This window comes from Chiloscyllium plagiosum, unplaced genomic scaffold (genome assembly GCF_037043375.1).
Source record: "Chiloscyllium plagiosum isolate Xiang-an unplaced genomic scaffold, Cpla_swu_hap1 HiC_scaffold_10, whole genome shotgun sequence".
Lineage (NCBI taxonomy): Eukaryota > Metazoa > Chordata > Chondrichthyes > Orectolobiformes > Hemiscylliidae > Chiloscyllium > Chiloscyllium plagiosum.
In genome coordinates this window covers 28,527,514-28,546,024 of record NW_028270148.1, presented here as the reverse complement: position 1 = coordinate 28,546,024, position 18,511 = coordinate 28,527,514, and the positions used below count along the sequence as shown (strand labels likewise).

At 40.9% G+C, this 18,511-nt stretch overlaps 1 protein-coding gene across 1 annotated transcript in view; it reads right to left on the bottom strand.

Annotated features, from left to right (window-relative positions):
- Positions 1–18,511, bottom strand: part of fmn2b (formin 2b) — a 479,925-nt gene that overhangs the window by 345,165 nt on the left and 116,249 nt on the right. Inside the window, exon 5 of the mRNA XM_087990994.1 lies at positions 6,629–6,690. Within this exon, the coding sequence (XP_087847120.1) occupies positions 6,629–6,690 (62 nt within the window). The remainder of the gene's footprint in view (positions 1–6,628; positions 6,691–18,511) is intronic.

Sequence of the window (18,511 nt, the reverse complement as noted above, 5' to 3'; positions counted from 1 at the left end):
TGGTTGGAGTCACATTGGCATACAGGAAGATGGTTGTGGTTGCTGGAGGTCAGTCATCTCAGTAAAGTTCCTCAGGGTAGTGTCCTAGGTTCAACCATCCATAGCTGCTTCCCTCCATCATAAGGTCAGAAATGGGGAGGTGTGCTGATGACTGCATGATATTCAGCACCATTTGTGCCTCCTGAGATCCTGAAGCAGCCAACTTTCAAATGCAAAAACGAGATAACATCCAAGATTGGGCTGACGCCATATAAATGCTGGGCAAAGACCATCAAGAGAGACAGACTGACAATCTAACCACCACCTGGTGACATTCAGTGGTGTTACCATCAGTGAATTCCCCACTATCAACAATGGGTTACCATTAACCAGAAACTCAGCTAGATTTGCCATATAAATAAACTGGCTACAAGAACAGGGCAGAGCCTAGGAATCCTGCAGCAAATAATTCACCTCCTATCTCCCTAAAGCCTGTCCACTATCCACAAGGCACACGTCAGGAGTGTGACAGAATATTTCCCACTTGCTTGGATGGGTGCAGCTCCAATAACACTCAAGAAGCCGGACACCATCCAGAACAAAGCAGCCCACTTGATTGGTACCACATCCACAACCTCCAATACAAATGCTCACATAGCAGTAGTGCTGCAAGATGCACTGTAGAAATTGACCAATGATCCATAGACAGCACCTTCCAAGCCCATGACCACTTCCCCATGAAAAACAAGGACAACAGATACATGGGAACACCACCACCTGCAAGCTCCCCTCCAAACCACTTACCATTCTGACTTGGAAATATATTGCCCTTCTTTCACGGTCATTGGGTCAAAATCCTGGAATCCCCTCCCTAATGGCATTATGGATCAAGCTGCAACAGGTGAGAAAGAAGCTGACCATCATCACCTTCTCAAGGGCAACTAGGCACAGGCAATAAATGCTGAGCAGCCAGAGATGCCCACGTTCCACAAAATTAATTTTTAAACAAGTGGGGCAAAAGGCAGATAAGTCCCTGGCCCTGGTGGCTTGTATCCTTGGATCCTAAAAAGGAGGTAACTGCAGAGATATAGGATGCATTGGTTGAAATTGTCCAAAAATTCTTGGATTCTGGAGAAATACTAAAGGTTTGGGAAACTAAAATGGAACACTTGTATTCAAAGGAAAAGGGAGAGAGGCAAAAAGCAGCAAACTATAGGCTGGTTAGCCTAACATCTATTGTTAGAAAATATTGGAATCAATTAAGGAAGTAATAGCAGAACATTTAGAGAAAAAGAAATCAATTCCACCAAGCAGATTAAGCATGGCATTAAGGGAAATAGTGTCAGACTAATCTAGTCATTTTTTACTGCAGAAGTCTCAGCTGGAAGGGAGGGAGGTGAACCAGAAAATGGACTTTCAGTTTGCATTTGAAAAGGTATTTCACAAAAGGTTAGAGGTGGTACGTTGGCATGGATAGCAAACTGGCTGATGGGCATTAAACAGCGAGTGGGGATAAGGGTTTTCTTTTTAGGCTGACAACATATATCCAGTGGGGTTCCACAGGGATAAGTGTTGTGATCAGAGCTATTTAAAATATATACAATGACTTGGAGGAGGGATGAGAATGTACTGTATCCAAATTTGCAATCAACACTAAAATAAATGGAAAGGCAAATTATGAGAGGGATATAAACAAACAGTTTACCTCGAGATATCAAAGGTTAAGTGGGCAAAAGGTTAACAAAGGGAGTATAAATGTGGGTGGAAAAACTGTGGAGTTGTTCAATTTGGAAGGGAAAACAAAAGAACAGTATTATTTAAATGGAGAAAAACTGCAGAAAGTTGCAACACAAGAGGAATTAAGGGTATTTGTACACAAATACAAAAAACAGGTCAACATGAAGGCTAATGGAATGTTGACGCTGAGTTCAAGGGGAATGGAGTAAGGATGTCTTATGCAACTGTACAAAGTGCTGCTGAAACCACATCTGGAGTAGTGAGAGCAGTTTTGGCTCCCCTTATTTAAGGCAAGAAAACTTCATCGGAAGATGATCAAAAAAGGGTCACTAATATGATCCCTGGTACGGAGAGATTGCCTTAGGAGCAAAAGGTCAAGCAGATGAGGACTCAACTCATTGGAATTTAAGAAGAATGAGAAGTGATCGCACCAAGACACATTGAATTGTATAAGAGGCTTGGATAGGGTAAATGCTGAAAAGGACATTGCCCTCTCATGGTAGAGTCTGAAATCAGTGGGCAAAATCTCACAATAAAGGACAGCAGTTTAAGACAGAGATGAGGAGGAATTTTGTCCTTTGAGAAGTGATTGTCTTTGGAGCTTCTTGCCAAGAGGGCTATGGGGCCAGAGTCCCCATAGATATATTCAAGATCAGTAGGGGAATCAAGGGTTACAGGGTAAAGGTAGGAATGTGGATATGATGAGTGTGTGTCAGATCAGCCACAATCCTACTGAATGGCAGAGCTGCCTTGAAGGGCCAAATGGCCTTCTATTCTTATTTCTTATAGAATAATCAGGGCAAGCAAACTGTAACTTGATGGCTTTTAATCACCATACCCATTCTGAAATGAGTCGTGCAAGATCCAAACATGGAAACTTCTGTTTCAATACAGAATTCAATGTCAAAATCAGGGAAAAAGTAGAAACATGAACTTGTTTTTTTCCTTTTTTAGAAAACCTCAAAAATTGAAATCTGAATGAATGAAGTTCTAGAACGGTCAAAGTTATTTCTCAGGCTCAGAAGGTTGACCGTCAATAAATAAATAGAATATCCGAGCATTAAAAGGGTACTTGCATTAAAACATCAAAGGTTACCTACAATCTAAGTACAGGAACTTCACATCATTCAATGCATTTCAAAGGGAATTTAGACTGCAAGATGCCACTTTTGATTCTCATCTTACAAACTGAATACTACTACCCTCCTAAATACTACTACCCTCATGATTTTGTACCAAAATCTTTAGTGCAATAAGCTGAAGTCTATATACAGGTAGAAGGAGAATACAACAATTAGTTTGAAACCAGTAATTAGATTGGAGTAAAAGGAAAGCTGCAAAATGTGGGGCTTATTTCTCTTCGCACAGAAAGATCCAGAAGTTTTCAAAATTACAAATGGTTTGGAGTGTAAAAAGAGTAAAAGAGTATTTCCGCTGATTTTGAATCTATAACAAAGGACAGACTTATTTACAACTGAGTACATGATTAAAAATATTTTTAAGTGTTTAATATTTTTACAAAGAGAAAAGATTTGGATTCTTCAAACACTAATTACTGAGTTGACCATACAACATGCTGTGGTATGGGAAGACATTCAGCGGATTGAGTTTTCTGTCACTAGTTAAAATGATGATTAACACTTTCAGAACTGAGCACTTTGGGAGCTACTTTAAAAGAGTTTTCAACCCATCCCCAGTCCCCTTTACACTCGTCCACTTCTGATTCACATACAAAAACTTGAATCTTGAATGAGACACACTGTCCAAGCTTTCGTTTTTCAAGTATTGATAGATATTTTCCTGGTTACACAAAAATACTCTGCACAGAATAAAACAAGAACAATTGCAAGCACTCAAAGTCTTGCCTATTTTCGGTCTGAAACAATGTCCATTGTTTCAGATATGCACTTTCAGGGAAGAAACCTACTTAGAGTTATAAAGATGTAAATCATGGAAACAGACCCTTCAGTCCAACTCATCAATGCTGACCAGATATCCCAAAATAATCTCGTCCCAACTGCCGCACCCAGCCCATATCCCTCCAAACCCTTCCTATTCATATACTCATTGAGATGCCTTTTAAATGTTGCAATTTTACCACTTCCTTTGGCTGTTCATTCCATACACATACCACCCTCTGCATGAAAACATTGTCCCTTAGGACTCTTTTATATCTTTCCCCTCTCACCCTAAATCTATGCCCTCTAGTTCTGGACTCCCCGACCCCAGGGAAAAGACTTTATCCATTTATCCTATCCATGCCCCTCATAGTTTTGTAAACCTCTATAAGGTCACCCCTCAACCTCCGACACTCCAGGGAAAACAGCCCCAGCCTGTTCAGCCTCTCCCTATAGCTCAGATCCTCCAACCCTGGCAACATCCTTATAAGTCTTTTCTGAATCCTTTCAGGTTTCACAATGTCTTTCCGACAGGAAGACCAGAATTACACGCAATATTCCAACAGTGGCCTAACCAATGTCCTGCACAGCTGCAACATGACCTCCCAACTCCTGTACTCAATACTCTGACCAATGAAGGAAAGCATACCAAAACGCCTTCTTCACTATCCTATCTACATGTGACTCTACTTTCAAGGCGCTATGAACCTGTACTCCAAGGTCTCTTTGTTCAACAACACTCCCTAGGACCTTACCATTAAGAGTATCGGTCCTGATAAGATTTGCTTTCCCAAAATGCAGCACCTCGCATTTATCGGAATTAAACTCCATCTGCCACTTCTCAGCCCATTGGCCCATCTGACCAAGACTCTGTTGTAATTGGAGGTAACCTTCTTTGCTGTCCACTGCACCTCCAATTTTGGTGTCATCTGCAAACTTACTAACCATATCTCTTATACTCGCATCCAAATCATTTATATAAATGACAAAAAGTAAAGGACCCAGCACCGATCCCTGTGGCACTCCACTGGTCACAGGCCTCCAGTCTGAAAAACAACCCTCCACCACCGCACTGTCTTCTACCTTTGAACCAGTTCTGTATCCAAATGGCTAGTTCTCCCTGTATTCCATGAGATCTAACCTTGCTAACCAGTCTCCCATGGGGAACCTTGTTAAATGCCTTACTGAAGTCCATATAGATCACATCTACCGCTCTGCCCTCATCAATCCTCTTTGTTACTTCTTCAAAAAACTCAATCAAGTTTGTGAGACATGATTTCTCACGCACAAAGCCATGTTGACTATCCCGAATCAGTCCTTGCCTTTCCAAATACATGTACATCCTGTCCCTCAGGATTCCCTCCAACAAATTGCCCACCGCAGACATCAGGCTCACTGGTCTATAGTTCCCTGGCTCGTCCTGACCACCCTTCTTAAACAGTGGCACCACATTAGCTAACCTCCAGTCTTCCGGCACCTCACCTGTGACTATCGATGACACAAATATCTCAGCAAGAGGCCTTGCAATCACCTTCCAGCTCCCCACAGAATTCAAGGGTACACCTGATCAGGTCCTGGGGATTTATCCATCTTTATGCTTTTCAAGATATCCAGCACTTCCTCCTCTTGTAATATGGACATTTTGCAAGGTATCACCATCGATTGCCCTTTATTCTATATCTTCAATATCCTTTTCCAGTAAATATCAGTAAATACTGATGCAAAATACTCATTTTTTTTTTATTAACGCTGCCCAGTGCTAACCTAATGCTATGTGCTCTGATTCAAACAGCCCTTTAATCTTCTTTCATTTCATGAGCATATCATACATCTCCTTAATTTACACTCAAAGTTAACACTACTCTTACCCTCAGGAAATGAACTCCAAGCTCCTGATTTTCGAATGGCTCCAGTGTTTCATTGTGTTGAACTCATTTCTATTCGCCATATGTATATTTAAATAAATAATATCAGGGCCTGCACCATTCATATTGGATTTTCATTTAACGGTCACACTATTCTGCTTTGTTTTACAAACCACACTTTTTTTTTTAAAAAAAGTGAACTTGCGTCAGGAAGCATACCTGCACACTATTGTTTCCACTTCAAAACCTTCCCTTTAACCATACACTCATCTTCAGTTTCCCTATTTCCTTAGATTTCCCACTACCAGTTTGTTATCTTTCTACATTACATCAATGGTTCCACTTAAAGTGTACTTCTCTAGCTTAAAAAGCACTTTAGAATATCTTGACGTCTTGCAAGGTGAAACATTAATGCAAGCCTTTTTCTCTTCATACTTATAATACCACTCAAACAAATATTCTCCGACTTGAGGAGTATCATACAAAGAAAGAAAGATCACATTACTGCATTTAACATTGTGGCTATTTCCATTATGTAACATCGTCAGCTCCACAATATTCTACTTTGTGCTATTGGTGTTGAAGTAGTAATTACAGGTTTAAACTTTCCTTACAGCTGGTTAATTATTACATTTCAAAGCTTAGAAGGGAATTATGTTGCGTGTGTGACTCATGGCTACAGGAAGTTTAATTTGAGACCAAGCAGTGCTCCGCCCCTAATCTCTCATTGTTCAGATATTATTTCTCCTTGAAGCAGAAAGGGGCAAGGACAGAGAAATAAATCTTAAAATTTGAGTCAAATTATCCCTTCATTTTCTTCTAATGAAATTTGGGTCAAGGTGAAGCAACATTTGAAAGTTGTTCAGTCAATAGTTCAATTAACTTTTGACATTTCAAAGTTAAGTGGGAGGTTATTTACCACTTCAGACTAAGTTGTTAAACTTTTGAGACCCAAGAGCACCCAATATAGTTTTTGTCATCAGTTTTTTTTTTAATCCACTTTAAAAATGGTTACATTTCTGTTATTTGGTTAAAGCACAAATATTCTTCGACAATTCTGATTTTTCATGGTTAAGTCAATTATCTAACCTATTCTCATCCCCAATTATACACTTGATTAACAGAAATCTTTTCACAGTCATGACTTACTTGTATAGTGCGTAGTTCCTCTTTCTGTATTCTCTTCAAACTTAGAACAGCATCGCGATTCTCTGTAACAAGACAGCAGTTACCCTGAGTCAACACAAACTGGCAACAGCATTTAGAATCATTCACTAAGTTTGTTCAAGCTCCCTTTCTTTCTAAATTCAAACAGTTAAAAATGCTTTTAAAGTAAGATTCAAAAGTGGAAAAAAAGAGTCGGGGGTGGGGGGAGAAAGGGAAGGGAAGGCAAGGCAACTCCCAGACAACTAGGCGCAGTCATGTACTTCCAGCAAGTTCATCAACATTCAAGCTCTCACACTCCTCCAATAAGTGGAAATGCCAAAAGAAAAAACACTCAGTAGACAAGTTTCCAGTTGATTGAGCTGAGCTACCACAAAAGCATTAAGCTGTGATGGACATATTACAGGCGTCACTTCAGAATATCAACAAGTAGAAATGAGCAAGATCAGTTCACAAATTCCACTTTCTTCAGCTATTTCAGATTAAAAACAAACTCAGTGCCATCTGGAGGAAGAGATCAGAGTCTATATTTTACATGTTTATTTTGCTGAGGAACGTACATTAAAATTGCAGCACATCTGCAGTTTTTTTTTAAGAATTTTTACCTTTTATCCAAGATTAGCAAGGTATTGTGAAATTATGAACAAGGATTGAGAACGTGGGCCATGATTGGATTGAAATGCAATTACAGTGACTTCCTTACAATAATTAGCATGGTATGAAAATGTTACTGAGACAAACTTCACCATGCAGGGAAAACAAATCTACTGGAAATGACTAAAAACAAAAAAGGTGCAGCCAAAATATCAACTTGCACTTTCCTTTAATAAACACCAATTCTTCCAATCTCCCACCCATCTCCTACAGCAATTAAGTTAGAGGCCAGTCACGCTTTCAAATTCCAGAATGAATCAGTCCCGGAGGTTTTTTTAAACTTCTATTCTCAAGAACCTAATCCGCCAATTTCTCGTTAGTCCATCAAATGATGTAACCATAGCAGCTAATTGTTAGTTCAACTTGGACTGTTTAGTTCTTTTAAACACTGGCGCTGGCTCCTCACCTGTGAGCTGCTAAATGTTTTACTGGGGATTGAAGTTGAAAGCTTTCATTTGGTACACTGGATTGACCAATTAACTGTAGAATACATACCAAGCAAATAGTTACAATGCCTTTGAACAAATGGTGCGGGGGGAGGGGGTGGGGGGGGTCCATGAACAGATCAGATGGAATGGTTTCAGTTAACATCCCTGGCCTTCAGTTGAAACTACTTCGTGCAACTTCTCCCACTTCTCTGGAGAGTACCACCGTGCGAGTCAAGCACCTTCCTCCATCTCCTCTTGTCACTCACCCTACGGTCAGCCCTGCTCTGACCAATTCACTGCCTGCCATATCTTTCGAACTGATCTCACGTATTGCTCTTCTTCTTCTGCCTGGAAGGCCTACCTCCAATCGCTCCCCTCAGTACTCTGACTGCAACTTTGTGATGCTCTCACAATCTTCAGTGACCCTCCTCTACCCAATCCCCGTGTGCTGATCCCTTACTTCATGACTGATGGATTGATCCTGAACTTCTCTTTAATGCATTCTCCTTATAAACTTTGATTCCCTTACTAATTAAAAATCTTTTTCAACCTTGAATGTACTTCCACAGCCCACTGCAGTAAGGGATTGCAGAGAGTTATGACACTCAAAAAAATTCTCATCTTTGCCCTAACTGAAAGACCACTATTGTGCAATTATGTTCTTTGGCCTTAGACTCTCCCAAAATAGGAAAGAACCTTTTAGTATCTACCCTATTAAGACCTCAAGAATCTTTTGCATTAATAAGGTAATCTCTTCCATTGCTAAACTCCAAAGGGTACAGGCCCAACTTAGAGTCACAGAGACGTACAGCACAGAAAGAGACCCTTCCGTCCAACTTGTCCATGCCGACAAGATATCCCAACCCAATCTAGTCCCACCTGCCAGCAACCAGCCCATATCCCTCCAAACCCTTCCTATTCATATACCCATTCAGATGCCTTTTAAATACTGCAATTATACTAGCCTCCACCACTTCCTCTGGCAGCTCATTCCATACACATACCACCCTCTGCATGAAAATGTTGCCCCTTAGGTCTCTTTTATATCTTTCCCCTTTCACCCTAACCCTATGCCCAGTAGTTCTGGACTCCCCCACCCCAGGGAAAAGACTGTCTGTTTATCCTATCCATGACCCTCATGATTTTACAGACTTTTATAAGATCACCCCTCAGCATCCAATGCCCAAGGGAAAGCAGCCCCAGTGTTCAACCTCTCCCTATAGCTCAAATCCTCCAACCCTGGCAACATCTTTTCTGAATCCTTTCAAGTTTCACAACATCCTTCTGATAAGGAGACCAGAACTGCATGCAATATTCCAAAAGTGGCCAAACCAATGTCCTGTACAGCCGCAACATGACCTCCCAACTCCAGTACTCAGTACTCTGACCAATAAAAGAAAGCATACCAAACACCTTCTTCACTATCCTGCAATTCCATTTTCAAGGAGCTATGAACCTGCACTCCAAGGTCTCTTTGTTCAGCAACACTCCCTAGGACCTTACCATTACGTGTATAAGTCCTGCCTTGATTTGTTTTTCCAAAATGCAGTCCCTAACATTGATCTAAATTAAACTCCATCTGCCACTCCTCAGCCCACTGGTCTGATCAAGATCCCATTGTAATTTGAGGTAACCTTCCTCGCTGTCCACTACACCTCCAATTTTGGTGTCATCTGCAAACTTACTAACTATACCTCCTACTTTCACATCCAAATCATTTATATAAATGACAAAAAGTAGTGGACCCAGCACCGATCCTTGTGCCACTCCACTGGTCTGAAAAACAACTCTCCACCACCACCCTCTGTCTTCTACCTTCAAGCCAATTCTGTGTGCAAATGGATAGTTCTTCCCGTATTCCACGAGATCTAACCTTGCTAACCAGTTTCCATTATGGAACTTGCCAAACGCCTTACTGAAATCCATATAGAGCACATCCACCACTCTGCCCTCATCAATCCTCTTTGTTACTTCCTCAAAAAACTCAATCAAGTTTATGAGACATGCTTTCCCACACACAAAGCCATGTTGACTATACCTCATCAATCCTTGCCTTTCCAAGCACATGTTCATCCTGCCCCTTAGGATTCCCACCAAAAACTTGCCCACCACTGACGTCAAGCTCACTGGTTTATAGTTCCCTGGCTTTTCCTTACCACCTTCCATTAAACAGTGGCACCACATTAGCCAACTTCCAGTCTTCCAACATCTCACCTGTGACTATCAATATTTGTCAGAGGCCCAGCAAATACTTCGAGCTTCCCACAAAGTTCTAGGGTACACCTGATCAGGTCCTGGGGATTTATCCACTTTTACCTGTTTCAAGACATCCAGTACTGCCTCCTCTGTAATATAGACATTTTTCAAGATGTCACCATCTATTTCCTACATTCTATACCTTCTATGTCCTTTTCCACATAACATACTATGCAAAATACTCGTTTAGTATCTCCCCCATCTCCTGTTGCTCCACACAAAGGCCGCCTTGCTGATCTTTGAGGGGTCCTATTCTCTCCCTAGTGACCCTTTTGTCCCTAATGTATTTGTAAAGACCCTTTGGATTTTCCTTAACTCTATTTGCCAAAGCTATCTCATGTCTCCTTTTTGCCCTCCTGATTTCTCTTCAGTATACGCCTACTGCCTTTATACTCTAAGGATTCACTTGATCTATCCTGTCTATACCTGACATATGCTTCCTTCTTTTTCGTAACCAAACACTCAATTTCTTTAGTCATCCAGAACACTCTATACCTACCAGCCCTTCCTTTCACCCCAACAGGAATATACATTCTCTGGACTCTCATTATCTTATTTCTGAAGGCTTCCCATTTTCCAGCCATCCCTTTACCTGCGAACATCTGCCCCCAATCAGCTTTTGAAAGTTCTTGCCTAATACCGTCAAAATTGGCCTTTCTCCAATTTAAAACTTCAACTTTTCGATCAGGTCTATCCTTTTCCATCACTATTTTAAAACTAATAGAATTATGGTTGCTGACCCCGAAGTGCTCCCCCACTGATACCCCAGTCACCTTCCTCACCTTATTTCCCAAGACTAGGTCAAGTTTTACACCTTCTCTAGTAGGTACATCCACATACTGAACCAGAAAACTTTCTTGTACACACTTAAATTCCTCTCCATTTAAACCCTTAACACTAAGCAGTCCCAGTCTATGTTTGGAAAGTTAAAATCCCTTACCATAACCACCCTATTATTCTTACAGGTAACTGAGATCTGTTTCTCAATTTCCCTCTAACTATTAGGGAGTCTGTAATACAATCCCAATAAGGTGTTCATCCCTTTCTTATTCCTCAGTTCCACCCAAATAACTTTCCTGGATGTATTTCTGGGAATATCCTCTCTCAGTACAGCCGTAATGCTATCCCTTATCAAAAATGCCACTCCCCTCCTCTCTTGCCTCCCTTTCTATCCTTCCTGTAGCATTTGTATCCTGGAACATTAAGCTGCCAGTCCTGTCCATCCCTGAGCCATGTTTCTGTAATTGCTATGATATCCCAGTCCCACATTCATAACCATGCCCTGAGTTCACCTTCCTTCCCTGTTAGGCCTTTTGCATTGAAATAAATGCCGTTTAGCTTATCAGTCCTACCTCGTTCTCCACTTTGTCCCTTACTGTTTGATTCGCCTTTGTTCTCAACCATACCAGTTTCAGATTGATCTCTTTCCTCACTATCTCCCTGGGTCCCCCCCGCCCCACCTTACTAGTTTAAATCCTCCAGAGCAGCTCTAACAAATCTTCCTGCCAGTATATTCGCCCCCTTCCAATTTAGATGCAATCTGTCCTTCCTGTAAGGGTCACTTCTACCCGAAAAGGGCTTCCAATGATCAGCCATGCATTCGTCAGCTCTATCCTCCTATTCCTGCCCTCACTAGCTCACAGCACTGGGAGTAATCCAAATATTACTACTCTCGAGGACCTCCTTTTAAAATCCCTGCCTAACTCTCTATAATCTCCCTTCAGAATCTCATCCTTTTCCCTTCCTATGTTGTTGGTTCCAATGTGTACAATGACCTCCGCTGGCCCCTCTCCCCCTTGAGAACATTCTGCACCCTCTCAGAGACATCCTTGATCCTGGCACCAGGGAAGCAACACACTATTCTGATTTTCGCTGCTGGCCACAGAAACGTCTGTCTGTGCCTCGGACTAGAGTGTCCCCTAATACAAATCTATCTCTTGGAACCCGACATACTCCTCATTGCATTAGAGTCAGTCTCAATACCAGAAACCTGGCTGTTCGTACTATGTTCCCTGAGAATCCATCACCACCTACATCTTTCAAAACTGCGTACTTATTTGAAATGGGGACAGCCACAGACGACTCCTGCACAAACTGCCTACCTCTCAACTTTTCTGGTGTTAACCCATCTATGCAACTGTATCTGTGACTTTTCCCCCTTTCTATAACTGCCATCCATCACATCCCCTTGCTCTTGCAAATTCGTCATTGCCTCTAACGGTCTCTCCAACCAATCCATTTGATCTGATTGGATTCGCAACCAACAGCATTTATTGCACATATAATCCTCAGTAACCTGTAAACTCTCTCTAAACTTACTTAACATCTTCACATGAAACAAACCCTCCATTCCCAGGATCAATATCATGAACTTTGTCTGGACAATCTCCAAAGCTGGCTTATCCTTACTCAGGTGAGAGAACCAAAGCTGTTCACGGTATTCTAGGTGTTATCTAAATAGAGTTTTGTGTAGTTTCAGTAGGATTTCCCTATGTTCTGCACATTTTGAGAGAAAAAGGCCACATTTCATTTGGGTTTCCATTCCCTGCTGAACTTGGATGCTGCCTTTGTTGTGATTTCTGCACAAGGATCTCCAAAGTCCTCTATGTCGCAGCCTCCTCTGGTGTTTAAATAATGTTCCGCTCCTCTATTCTTCCTGAGGAAGTACATAACCTCTCATTTTGCCACATTATATTCCATCTGACAAGTCTTTGCCCACTCACTTAAGCTGCCAGTCGACAGAAGAATACAGTTATCACCTCTTGCCTTACCATCTATTTGTGTCATATGCAAACTTGGTAGTAGCACATTATCTATCTTCATCCAAGTTATTAACATTGTCAGTAATTGCAGTTAAAAATCACAACACCAGGTTATAGCCCAACAGATTTGTTTGGTTTGGAGATGCCACTGTCAGACAGGGGTGCACAAAGTTAAAAATCACAACTCCAGGTTATAGTCCAACAGGTTTATTTGGAAGCACTAGCTTTCAGAGTGCTGCTCCTTCATCAGGTGGTTGTGGAGTATATCCTCTGGAGTATATCATATACTCCACAACCACCTGATGAAGGAGCAGCGCTCCAAAGCTAGTGCTTCCAAATAAACCTGTTGGACTATAACCTGATATTGTGAGATTTTTAGAATTATTTGGAGCTTTCAGAGCGCTGCTCCATTCGGTACTTAGTGGGGCAGGATCATAGGACACAGAATTTATAGCAAAAGGTCATAGAGTCATACAACTGATGCAATGTATTGAACAAACCTAGACTGCTGTTAAGTCTTTGGTTTCGATTCATTAATATGTAAATACCGCAACTTCTTTCAAGTTACATTCTCAAGATCACTTAAAGTTTTATAAAAAAGATGACATCTCAGCTCACACAATGCATTAAAAAGTGTGAGGTTAAAGTCTGTCTGTATTCCAGTCTTCAGTCAGACTGGTTCTAGTTCCAAAGTAGGAATTTATAAAATGTCACATGGACTGACTGCCTACAGATAGTGTGCTTTTTGAACAAAATAGAATGTACCTGCAAAACAAGTCTGCAAATGCACATTGATCCCAAAGACTTATAAGTGTGTGTGCACTCATGTGAGGGAGGAAGAGAGTGTGTCCATGTGATATTTCATAAATTTCTACTTTGTAAATAGAACCAGTCTGACTCAAGACTGGAATACATACAGACTCTAACTTCACAACTTTAATCCATTGTTTGAGCTGAGATGTCACCTTTTTAAATATGAAACCTTAAGTTAACTTGGGAATGTGACTTAAAAGTAGTTCTGGGACTTGCATACAATGAACCAAAACCTGCAACCCCATTCTAAAAGGTGAAAGATTTAACAGCAATCTAGGCTTGTTCAATATATCGTATCAGTTATATGAAACATGATCTTTTACTATAAATTCTGTGTCCTATGATCCTGTCCCACTAGCTGCCTGACAAAAGGAGAAGCACTCTGAAAGCTTGTCCTCCCAAATGAACCTGTTGGACTATAACCAGGTGTTGTGTGATTTTTAAACTTTGTCCACCCTCGTCCAACACCGGCACCTCCATGTAATTGTAGTGCCAGCATTGATTACTATGGCATCCCACGAGGTTGATATCCTGAAAATGCTCCCAACTATCCATCTATTTGTTAGCCAATCCTCTATCCATGTTAATTTACTACATCCAACATGACAGGTTTTTCTCTTGAGTAGCCTTTTATGCAGTGCCTTGTCTAAGTTGAAACTTTATTGCTGGAACAGCACAGCAGGTCAGGCAGCATCCAGGGAACAGGAGATTCGACGTTTCGGGCACAGGCCCTTCGGCCTGTGCCCGAAACGTCGAATCTCCTGTTCCCTGGATGCTGCCTGACCTGCTGTGCTGTTCCAGCAATAAAGTTTCAACTTTGATCTCCAGCATCTGCAGACCTCACTTTCTCCAGTGCCTTGTCTAACCCAGTTTTGGAAATCCAAAACATTTACATCTACTGAATCCCACTTCTATGCTGTGTGCTACCGTCTCAAAGAACTTGAACTTGTCAGTCAAGCTTTCTCCTTAAATAAAGCCATTATGATTCTGCTGGATTAGATAGTGTATTTATAAATGCTGTTATTACATCCTTTATAAGTTGACATCAAGCTAGTAAAAGTAAATTATTTAAATGAAAATAAACTTAACAGTAATTTGCGAGAACCAAGTTCAAGTCCCATGCTTTCCAGGTTTCTAGTTATTACGAGTTATGACATTCTAGATTTCTAAGATCATTGGCAACACAGCTTTTTTCTTTCCAATCTCTACCTGGTGTTTATAAGTACTTTTCAAAATGAAGTTTGAGCAGATACCTTGACATCTTTTTATGTGTCTTTAATCTATTCTTCTCTGCTATCAAGTGTCATGGAGGAGTCTACCAGAAATAACTCCCACCTTGTTGTAGAAAGGAATTCAGGGAGTTTTAGTGTCATGCCAGCAGAACCAATAAAAAAGGTAAAAATGTAACTTTACCCAGAGATTAGTCTACTTTGTGTACCTAAAAAGACAAACTGACTATTTGACTACAGAGGCCATCAGAACCCTTCACTCCAAACTAAAAATTCTTCAACAACAAACTATGTGCAATGATATCTTAAAATGGACTAGGTGGAATTCCATCTTCATAAAATAGTCTTAACTTGATCTGCTTTTGTTCCTGGTTTGTACTCAAGTGTTACAATCACAGTAGAAATAAACTAATATTTCTCAATAAAGACGACGGTTTTAAAATCCAAGGTATTTCAAGGATGGGAAGAGCTGGTTTTAAAAAGGAAAAGTACTAGCCTAAACAAGCTGCTATCACTTAGAGTCACAGAGATGTACAGCATGGAAACAGACCCTTCAGTCCAACCCATCCATGCTGACCAGATATCCCAATCTAGTCCCACCTGCCAGCACCCAGCCCATATCCCTCCAAACCCTTCCTATTCATATACCCATCCAAATGCCTCTTAAATGTTGCAATTGTATCAGCCTCCACTTCCTCTGGCAGCTCATTCGAAACACGTAACACCCTCTGTGTGAAAAAGTTGCCCCTTTGGTCTCTTTTATATCTTTCCCCTCTCACCCTAAACCTATGCTCTCTAGTTCTGGACTCCCCCCACTCCAGGGAAAATACCTTACCAATTTACCCTATCCATGTCCCTCATAATTTTGTAAACCTCCATAAGGTCACCCCTCAGTCTCAGACGCTCCATGGAAAACAGTCCCAGCCTGTTCAGCCTCTCCCTATAGCTCAAATCCTCCAACCTTGGCAACATCCTTGTAAATCTTTTTTGAAGCCTTTCAGGTTTCACAACATCTTTCCGATAGGAAGGAGGCTAGAATTGCACGAAATATTCCAACAGTGGCCTAACCAATGTCCTGCACAGCCGCAACATGACCTCCCAACTCCTGTACTCAATCCTCTGACCAATAAAGGAAAGCATACCAAACGCCGCCTTCACTATCCTATCTACCTGCGACTCCACTTTCAAGGAGCTATGAACCTGCACTCCAAGGTCTCTTTGTTCAGCAACACTCCAGAAGTGCAGCGAAGAAGGTTACCTCAGATTACAATAGGATCTGGACCAGATGGGCCAATGGGCTGAGAAGTGGCAGATGGAGTTTAATTCAGATAAATGCGAGGTCCTGCATTTTGGGAAAGCAAATCTTAGCAGGACTTATACACTTAATGGTAAGGTCCTCGGGCAGGTGGGACTAGACTGGGTTGGGATATCTGGTCGGCATGGATGGGTTGGACCGAAGGGTCTGTTTCCATGCTGTACATCTCAATGACTCTATATGAAACCATATGTCAATAAGGATCAGTCTGAGCCTAAATTAACAGTGTTGCAGAAGGGCAAACTCAAACCGCTATTTATAAGTTCATTCACACCTTTTATCTCAGCATGGTGGCTCAGCGGTTAGCACTGTTGCCTCAGCACCAGGGTACCAGGTTTGATTCCAGCCTTGGGTGACGGTCTGTGTGGAATTTGCACATTCTCCCAGTGTCTGCGTGGGTTTCCTCTGGGTGGTCCAGTTTCCTCCCACAATCCAAAGATGTGCAGGTCAGGTGAATTGGCCATGCTAAATTGCCCACAGTGTTAGGTGCATTAGTCAGAGCAAAATGGGTCTGGGTGGGTTACTGTTCGGTGGGTCAGTGTGGACTGGTTGGGCCGAAGGGCCTGTTTCTACACTGTAGGGAATCTAATCATCTCCATTTCTAACTTCCAGCAAGTTTAACTGTGGACTATTTAGTTTAGAACAATAACACAGACTCAGGATAATAAAAACAGGTCTGTGTCGGAGATCAGATACAAGGAACAATTGTTTTATAAGTAAGGACTAAGAAGGCACTCACTTTCTCTCATCAAGCCAAACAGAGTCAGTGATGAGCGAAAAGCAAGTTTAAAACAACAATCCTTTAGCGTAAGCTCAAGATTATCTACAAACTTTGTCAAGCCGGAGGAAAGAGTTCAGCAGCTATGCCTAGTTTTGCTCAGTTTTCATTCTTCCCAACTCAACAAAACCCTTACAACTTTAAAGTGAAACTTCCTGTTGGTATAGACGCCCATCCTCCTGCCTCTCCTTTTTAAGGTCATTACTTGTGTACATGTTTAGGGTCACATTTTCTTAGGTTAATAAATAAAATTCCATTCTCATCATTCAAGGAACCTTAGAAGTGGTGCTCTTTCACTTTAAAACTGGCTTAAGTAAGTTTAATTCACAAGTAATAGTTATGTGCTATAATGGAAGTTAACTTCTTGCTTAAACTGATCACAAGGTGGTCAAAGGGGAGCTAATCATCTCTTATCATTTGCATTTAAAATTAGTTGGTGATTTTATTACTATCACTCAAGTTAACTTACTGCTGGGTTTTGTAATCAACAAACCTCCTCTGGTTTAAAACCAAAAGCTTTGCTGCCAAGTTACTTTGACAATAAACCATGCATAATGAAATGGAGACACACACACACCACTTTGTGTAAATGTACAGGTATCATTTATGAATCTATAAACTCCTGGCTGTTCACATCATTCATCTGCTACACCTCAACACATTGAAGGCTTTAGACCTTCCAGAGGTCACAGTTTTGCAATAGGTCATGATCACTGCATTCTGGAACATCATTTGCTACACATTACAAAGAGATTAAGATACATTGTGGGATATACAAAGGACTGTTCATTCGGTCTTGAAAAGGATTTTAGAAAGACAAAGAGCGAAGCAAATGTAATGAAAAACATGAAGGAGTGCAATGGAATGTGCAATTGAGAATGAATCTCAAGTAGCGACAATTGGCAGAAAAAGAGTCTGAAAATGCATAAATTTCAAGGTCATGATTTATATTTTAAAAAAATCATTGTTTGGAGCTATGCAAGGGTTGAAATGAGAACGAGAAGGATAGCTGAAATGGCAAACTACATGAAATTCAAAACTTGTTCAAGAGGGAGAAGGATAGTGTTTGGTCTTGTTCAGATATCCACTACAGAGAAAGTGCATCTTGACCATTATAGATTGAAGTAAACAAACTGCTGACTCACACCAGAAGTGCAATTGGCCTTCATACAAATGATGACAGATGGCAGAAATTATCCAGCTCAAATGTGAAACTAGTGGAAGTTCTGATGTCACTGAGACATTTAATTTTTTTAAAAAAAAACCAAAAGCTAAAAGTTAAATTTTTTTTAAAAAGAGGTGCTCCAAAATTTACAAGGTATTTGGTGAGACCACATCTAGTGTTTTATTCTCCTTATTTAAAGGAGGAATATACTTGCATTGCAAGTAGTTTAGAGAAGGCTCACTGGACTTATTACTGGGATGAAGGTGATAGTCCAATGGAAGGAAGTCTGAGCAAGTTGGGATTATGCTCATTTGAGTTTGAAACAATAAGAAACAAGCTTATTGATGCAATATAATCTGATGGGTCTGAACAGCATTGGTTCCAAGATGATGCATCTTTTCATGGAGTAAATCAAAACATTAAGTGCAAGGGTTATGAACTGTTGATATTTTCTGTCCTAGAGGACTG